At 38.0% G+C, this 7,850-nt stretch overlaps 2 protein-coding genes across 2 annotated transcripts in view; both read left to right on the top strand.

Moving 5' to 3' along the window:
• The first annotated feature begins 435 nt into the window (after window positions 1-435).
• On the top strand, window positions 436-2,437 carry LOC107729676 (nuclear pore complex protein Nup133-like). Its single transcript, XM_016540330.1, has 7 exons — window positions 436-709; window positions 835-970; window positions 1,337-1,455; window positions 1,538-1,618; window positions 1,701-1,774; window positions 1,874-1,962; window positions 2,182-2,437. The coding sequence occupies exons 1-7, from the start codon at window positions 581-583 to the stop codon at window positions 2,316-2,318; spliced, it is 765 nt and encodes a 254-aa protein (XP_016395816.1). The 5' UTR covers window positions 436-580; the 3' UTR covers window positions 2,319-2,437.
• Window positions 2,438-6,879: 4,442 nt separating this feature from the next.
• The window catches only part of LOC107729627 (actin, alpha skeletal muscle 2), a 3,135-nt gene continuing 2,164 nt past the window's right edge, over window positions 6,880-7,850 (top strand). The window contains exons 1-2 of the mRNA XM_016540269.1: window positions 6,880-7,047; window positions 7,154-7,478. Coding sequence (XP_016395755.1) covers window positions 6,919-7,047; window positions 7,154-7,478 — 454 coding nt within the window. The 5' untranslated portion in view covers window positions 6,880-6,918. The remainder of the gene's footprint in view (window positions 7,048-7,153; window positions 7,479-7,850) is intronic.

Raw genomic sequence — 7,850 nt, 5'->3', positions numbered from 1 at the left:
TAGCGTGCAGGCGTGAATTAGCACAAGGCGATTAATCGTTTCGCGCTCGGTGTGAAAGCAACGTTCGTCGGCGATTCACCTCGCGCTCAATGTGAAATGGCCGTGACACTGAACACTGAAGTAATGATGCTGAAAATTCAGCTTTATCATCAGTGGAATAAATTACAGTTTAAGATATGTTCAAATAGAAAACAGTTATTTTAAATTGTATATAATATTTCACAATTTTTAACGTTTTTTGTTCATTTTGATCAAATAAAGGCAGCCATGAAGAGCATAAGAGGCTTCTTTCACAAACATCGATCCCAAACTTTTAACCGCTACTGTATTATCAACAGATGCTTCTGGATTGTGTAGTTTGAAGTAGCTTTTGGCCAGTTGAGAATATTTCAATATTTGTAGAACTGTCTTTTGTTTAATGAAAGAGTATTGCACACGGACACTTTGAAATTCTTGCAGTGCAGTTCCAAGAAAAATATACTGAAATCACAGTTGTTTTACGGTGCCTGTGCCAAATGCATTTACTCGCAGCCCTCCCTGTTTCCTGTAGAACTTCGCTGACTTCCTGTTCCGCTGGTACATGGAGAAAGGCAAGAGAGGGAAGCTGCTGTCTCAGCCAATAGCAACACACCAGCAGCTGGCCAGCTTCCTGCAGGCTCACGATCACCTCAGCTGGCTGCATGACATACATGTGGAGGACTATCAGCGAGTAGGAGAATAACGGAATAAAATAAATACATATTACATTTTTATTTGTTTTTTATACACTAAAGTGCACACCACATGGTTACTGTCACTTGTAGTGTTCTAAATACTTTGTTTTCTTCACGACAGGCCCATCGTACCCTGTACAGTCAGGCCAACACGGAGACTCGGTACTTCAGCAAGAAGAAAACCCTGCTGGCCCTCAGCAAACTCACAGCTCTGGCGTCAGACATGCCTGAAGCCGTGCACCGCAGACAGCTCAGCGGTCAGTCGTGTGCCTTCGCATGTGTTTGGAAGACATATTGACTCTTTGATTTGTCTAAAATTCTGTTTTAGTCCATATAAAAGGGAGTTCTCTTTTTGTCATATTGCAACAAGCATTTTTAGTGTTAGTACATCAACAGAACGTGGAGCAAATGATGCATCTTTCTTCTGTAGACACAGAGAATAATGAGAGTTGATACTCAGTTTATCTGGCCTAGTGATTAGCACATTGAGCTCTGGTGCTCATGCGGGCGACATGGGTTTGAATCGGACCTGCATTTCCCTCCCCAAATAATCTCTCGAGCCCTAAATATTTCTGATATATAATCGTTGTCGTCTGGTGTTTTTCCCATGTGTGTTGGTGCAGATATAGTGGAGCAGGAGAGGTTTCTGCTTCATCAGGAGACTCTTCCTAAACAGCTGCTGGACGAGAAGCAGCTGAACCCAGACAGCATGCCTTTACTGAGCCCTCGTAACCTCATTGAAGTGAGTAAACCACAAAAATACTGTGCTCATGCGCTTCCTCCTCATTTTTCTTACTTTATGTCTGTCTTTTCCTCGTCTCCAGCTGTACATCTGCAGTGAGAACCGTGGAGCCAACGAGTACGACTTTAAGAAAGCTCTCGATCTGCTGGAGTACTTGGAGGAGGTATCTGTCAATAATAGACTACATTAAAAACAAGTGCCTTTTCTGAGCACATATGTTTCTGATGTGTATTCATCACCTGTAGGAGGACGCGGTTGATATTGATGCCCTAAAACGGGAGATCTTCAGTAAAGCCTTGAAGAAAGACTGGAAGGAGAGGTGAGCATCTCAAAACTCACTCCAATGAGATTAGTGTTGAGGTTTCGTTTTACTTGACTATAATGGTCTTGCAATGACCGGCTGATGGATTGGTTGCAGTTGGGCATCGTCTGATGATAATGACGATCCTCTAGAAGCAGCCAGAGACAGCACTTTCGTCAAGATCCTACAGAAACTCATTCAGGAAGGTACAGTGACTCTGCTAATAACACTCACAGTTGTTCTAGAAGCTTGTCTTGAGGTTTCAAAGTGGTTTAGGCATATTTGAGACTTGCTTTTAGCAGATATTAAGTATGCAATATAGCATCTTACATCCAAAGCATTGGCAACCCTACTTTAGGACATACAGGGATTGAATTACAATGCAAAGTCTGCCTATACAGTCAGAGTGTGTTTTGTGGCCACAGGTGTTTCTCTGCAGTCGTACCTGCCTGACGTGAAGGATCTTCTGCAGGAAGATGAGCTGGAGAGTCTCAAATCAAAGACATACTTTGAGTTCCTCCTGCGAGCCAACTATGAGCACTACCTGAAAGCTCACATATGACATTACTTCCTGTTTCTACTTATTGTTTCCTTGTTAATATTCCAACTTTGTTTCAGAAAAATAATAATAATTACATGATCCATTATCCAGAATTTTCTGAATAAACTGTATTTCTGTAATTGATGGCAGACAGTTCTTAATGCTTTTCTTCTGCTGCAAGACAAAGATAGAAAGAATAACAAAGCCAAATAGTGCTCACCAAATGGAGATGTTAGCTTGGGTTTTATGGTGTTTTCTTAATGGTGAACCCAAAAGTATTTGGATTGTTAGGCCACACTCTAAGATGTCTGAATGTCATTGCATTAGATTTACCAAATTTACTCTGCAAAGGTGACGCAAAAGCGCTTCTGAAGTGGCATAAATGCATTTTATTCAGTAATTACAACTGTATGCTTTGATATTAGGGGCTGAGGAGGGTCAGAGTAGGCCAAATAAGTGGATTTTATGCAAAATATATTGAATTTTATATTGAATTTTGAGCTGGCACAAAGTTGCATTAAAGTGACCATTTTATATAAGCACATGCACAAGACATTTCACAAAAAAGATAAAACTATTGATATAACATTCAAAATGAAGCTCATTTGTGTTTGTCATTAATGGACTGTTCAGCTGACTTCATGCATCACCAACACTAGTTTATCAAATCTAAAATCATGCACAAATGTTTCAGAAAAGTTTTGCCTGCGTTTGCTTGCAGATGCCAATTGGTTAGATATCTACACTCTTAAAAATAAAGGTGCTTCACGATGCCATAGAAGAACCTTTTTGTCTAAATGGTTCCATAAAGAACCATTAACATCTGAAGAACCTTTCTGTTTCACAAAAGCTTCTTTGTGTTGAAAGAAGGTTCTTCAGATTATAAAAAGGTAAGAAAGATATGGTTTTTTAAAGAACCTTTGACTGAATGGTTCTTTGTGGACCCAAACATGGTTCTTCTATGGCATCGCTGTGAAGAACCTTTTAAGCGCCTTTATTTTTAAGAGTGTAATGCTGTAATACAGACATTCTTAAGTGTCCAAATTGGGCAAGGCTTTATTTGAGAACGTCTTGTTGTTTTCTTTCACTCATCTCGTCTTCATCCTCCAGCAGCTGGTGTGAGAAGAGCAGCTGAACTGATGGAGAAGCAAATTTCTCCCCTGAGCTCCTAAAAATAGGGAAGAGAGGGTAAAATTAGTGGCGTCTGCAGTAAATAAGCTGCACTTTACGGGGGTTCTCTGACACCCTATATGGGGTGGGAGCCTCTGGAATCCCTAAGGACTCTAGATAAACTGTCTGGAACTAGAGGAGGAAATATGATACTCACTTGTTTATGATGTGGCATTAGGCTTGGCATCAAACTTCACCGAGACGCCCATAGGGTCATGCTTGTCTAATGGTCATCTAATGACTGTCTAATTTAATATACATCTCCAAATAAAAGAAGGTAAAACCTCATTATAATATCCTGTTCCTGTTCTCAGAAAGGCAGAGAGGGTTGCTTAGTGTCTATTTTGATAATATTGGTCATTGGTGATACTTAAACCATGATTTAACAACACTTCTTTACGCTGATGAACAAGCTGAAGAAAATACATTGCCAGCTTTCTTTTGATGATGATAGTATATTTTAAGGGCTTAATATGGTGACTGCATTGTTCAGTTATAGACGTCAGGCTCAAGTAGGAGATTTTCCAAGCTTCTCCCCTTCATCCAGTGGCTTTCTATGGGAAAGGAAGAAGTTGAAAAGAACAGTTATCCCAGTGCCACAGACTGACTAAATCCCTCATTTATTTCAGAAATGCCATGTTTATAGGCTTTACATTGGTCAGTTCATGCAAACTAAGCCACTTTTTGCCAGTGCAACTGACTTTCAAAAAATGGCCCAATTTATCTAATTGTGCCTGATTTAATACACTGCAAAAATTTACATTTTTAATAACTCCTGATTTCGCTGTCATCGTTTAAATTAGTCTATAATATCTCAATGTGATGCTGGAGCACAAAAGCAGTCATAAGTAGCGCGGGTATATTTGTAGCAATAGCCAACAATACATTTTATGGGTCAAAATTATAGATTTTTCTTCTATGCCAAAAAACCTTAGGATATTAAGTAAAGATCAAAATTATAGATTTTTCTTTTATGCCAAAAATCCTTAGGATATTAAGTAAAGATCATGTTCCATGAAGATATTTTGTAAATGTCCTACCGTAAATATATCAAAGCTTAATTTTTGGTTAATAATATGCATTGCTAAGGACTTCATTTGGACATCTTTAAAGGCGTTTTTCTCACTATTTTGATTTTTTATTTTTTTGCACCCTCAGACTCCAGATTTGCAAATAGTTGTATCTCAGACAAATATTGTCCTATCCTAACAAACCATACATCAATGGAAAGATTATTTATTCAGCTTTCAGGTGATGTATAAATCTCAATTTCAAAAAATTTGACCTTTATGATTGGTTTTGTGGTCCATTGTACAACCACAGAAAAATAAGCTATTTACATTTATATATTTGGCAAATATTTTTATCTAAAGCAACTTGTATTACATCCAATGTGTATGTCGAATTCATTGACATTTTCATTTGAGCATTGGTGAAATGTAGCTAATGATAAACGATCATAACCCACCACTGCCATGCCCTTATATTGAGATCTAGTCCACAAACGCCCAGTGTTGGCCTCTGAGTCCACTCCTACGGTGGCCTTGCGCCCGCCCGCCCGCTGTGGTTTGGGGTCTGGAGCGCCATATATGGAGCCCCTCCTCTCGACCCACCGACACCCAAATATGGACGAGGATCGGGAAGAATTCAATTTGAATGCATGGACATTCCTTAATGGCTGTCCGCAGAGCAGGAAAGCAGAGGACGGGTGTATATAAGATGGTCCGTGCGCGGGTCATCGTGTAGCAGGCACTTCAGTTTGACTTGCGACTCTGAGCACAAACAGCACACAGGTAAGCAAACTATAAGAACAGCAATTCAGAATTGGAAACTTTACGATGTGAATGGAAGGATTTGACGCTAATCATTTTACAGCGGTTTCGCTTTTGACTGACTTTTAAAATAAAGTCGTAACTTTTTTATTCACTTAGGCTATTGCACTAATATCATAGAAACTTTTCTCTGTATATTTTAACTGTACATAAAAAAAAAACATTTAAAGTGATCTTTAACTATTTAAACCTGCAATTGTAGGCTAATTATGTTGCAGTATGCAATTAATTTAGCATATGTTTACGATTATTGTATCATATTCGTGCAAATAGAAATTCAAATCGTATTTGACAAAAAAAAATTAACTGTTCTCACATATTTTCATTCAGTTTACACTGCGCTATTTAGTAGTGTTAAAGGTTACTTTTATTACAAGAAGTTACCTTATTTAAAGTGTAATAAGTAGTGTAACTATTTCAATTAGCCTACTTTATTAATGTAACTGATTAGAACAGCAATTCAGAATTGGAAACTTTACGATGTGAATGGAAGGATTTGACGCTAATCATTTTACAGCGGTTTCGCTTTTGACTGACTTTTAAAATAAAGTCGTAACTTTTTTATTCACTTAGGCTATTGCACTAATATCATAGAAACTTTTCTCTGTATATTTTAACTGTACATAAAAAAAAAACATTTAAAGTGATCTTTAACTATTTAAACCTGCAATTGTAGGCTAATTATGTTGCAGTATGCAATTAATTTAGCATATGTTTACGATTATTGTATCATATTCGTGCAAATAGAAATTCAAATCGTATTTGACAAAAAAAAATTAACTGTTTTCTCACATATTTTCATTCAGTTTACACTGCGCTATTTAGTAGTGTTAAAGGTTACTTTTATTACAAGTTACCTTATTTAAAGTGTAATAAGTAGTGTAACTATTTCAATTAGCCTACTTTATTAATGTAACTGATTACATTTGATTACGTTTTGATTACTTTTCTAAATTTCTTATGTTTTCAAGTTTTAATCATATTCAAACATGTAAACCAGGCAGGGTTAACCTTACAATAGAGCTCAACACTGATTACTGTCAGGCTTGAAAATTCCCTCATCACTTGAATTAAGATTATAATAATTGAATTTTAAAGCACAGCCACCAAAAAATCTGACTTTAGCACCTCTTTTAAGATCGTTCTGAGGCAAATACAGATTTAAACTCATAACAAGATATGGCCTAGTTTAATAGCTATGATACTGTTTTTGAAATCAAATCTTTGCATAGCTATGACAGGAAACACTGCCATCTAATAATGCCTTGGAAAAAAAACAGTTAATCTAAAAAAAAGTTCATAACTGTAATTTAATTACACATTTTTCTCAGTAACTGTAACTGATTACAATTACATTTATTTTGTAATTAAATTACGTAATTTAGCTACATGTAACTAGTTACTCCCCAACGCTGTAAGTATGCTATAATTAAGCAGCACTTAACTGTATACATTTAAGACTAATATTCATTAATGCAGTTTCTCAATGTAAACTAAACATTTTGCTAGCTTGGTTTGGAAAACGCAGTCAGTTCTCAACAAATTTGGTTATCAGTTTGAGTGATGATGTTGTCGGGGTTGTAGTGTCCTCATTTACTTTATTTGTAGAACCCATCACGATGTGTGACGACGACGAGACTACAGCTCTGGTGTGCGACAACGGCTCTGGCCTGGTCAAGGCTGGTTTCGCCGGCGATGATGCTCCCAGGGCTGTCTTCCCTTCCATCGTCGGCCGCCCACGTCACCAGGTACATACAGAGATCCTTACTGGATTTGTATTTGTCATTAAGAGAATGATTGTATGGGGTTTCCTTGGGCTATTCTGATCATGTTGTACTCAATGCTCCCCTTCAGGGTGTGATGGTCGGTATGGGTCAGAAAGACTCCTACGTTGGAGACGAGGCTCAGAGCAAGAGAGGTATCCTGACCCTGAAGTACCCAATCGAGCACGGCATCATCACCAACTGGGACGACATGGAGAAGATCTGGCACCACACCTTCTACAACGAGCTCCGTGTGGCCCCTGAGGAGCACCCAACCCTGCTCACCGAGGCCCCTCTGAACCCCAAAGCTAACCGTGAGAAGATGACCCAGATCATGTTTGAGACCTTCAACGTCCCCGCCATGTACGTGGCCATCCAGGCCGTCCTGTCCCTGTACGCTTCTGGCCGTACCACCGGTAAGACAACGTGCTGTAAATGAAAGAGCAACATTTATGTTATTACACACAGTGCATTTAAAGCAACTGTAATTATATATTTGTGATCCTGGAGCACAAAACCAGTCTTAAGTCGCTGGGGTATATTTGGAGCAATAGCCAACAATACATCGTATGGGTCAAAATTAACGATTTTTCTTTTATGCCAAAAATCATTAGGATATTAAGTAAAGATCATGTTCCATGAAGATATTTTGTAAATTTCCTACCGTAATTATATTAAAACTTAATTTTTGATTAGTAATATGCATTGCTAAGGACTTCATTTGAACAACTTTAAAGATGATTTTCTCAATATTTTAATTTTTTTGCACCCTCAGATTCCAGAATTTC

The sequence above is a fragment of the Sinocyclocheilus rhinocerous genome, unplaced genomic scaffold, assembly GCF_001515625.1.
Source record: "Sinocyclocheilus rhinocerous isolate Xijiao unplaced genomic scaffold, SAMN03320098_v1.1 scaffold313, whole genome shotgun sequence".
NCBI classification, from domain to species: domain Eukaryota; kingdom Metazoa; phylum Chordata; class Actinopteri; order Cypriniformes; family Cyprinidae; genus Sinocyclocheilus; species Sinocyclocheilus rhinocerous.
The sequence above is the reverse complement of the archived record's forward strand: the minus strand, read 5'-3'. Positions and strand labels throughout refer to the sequence as shown.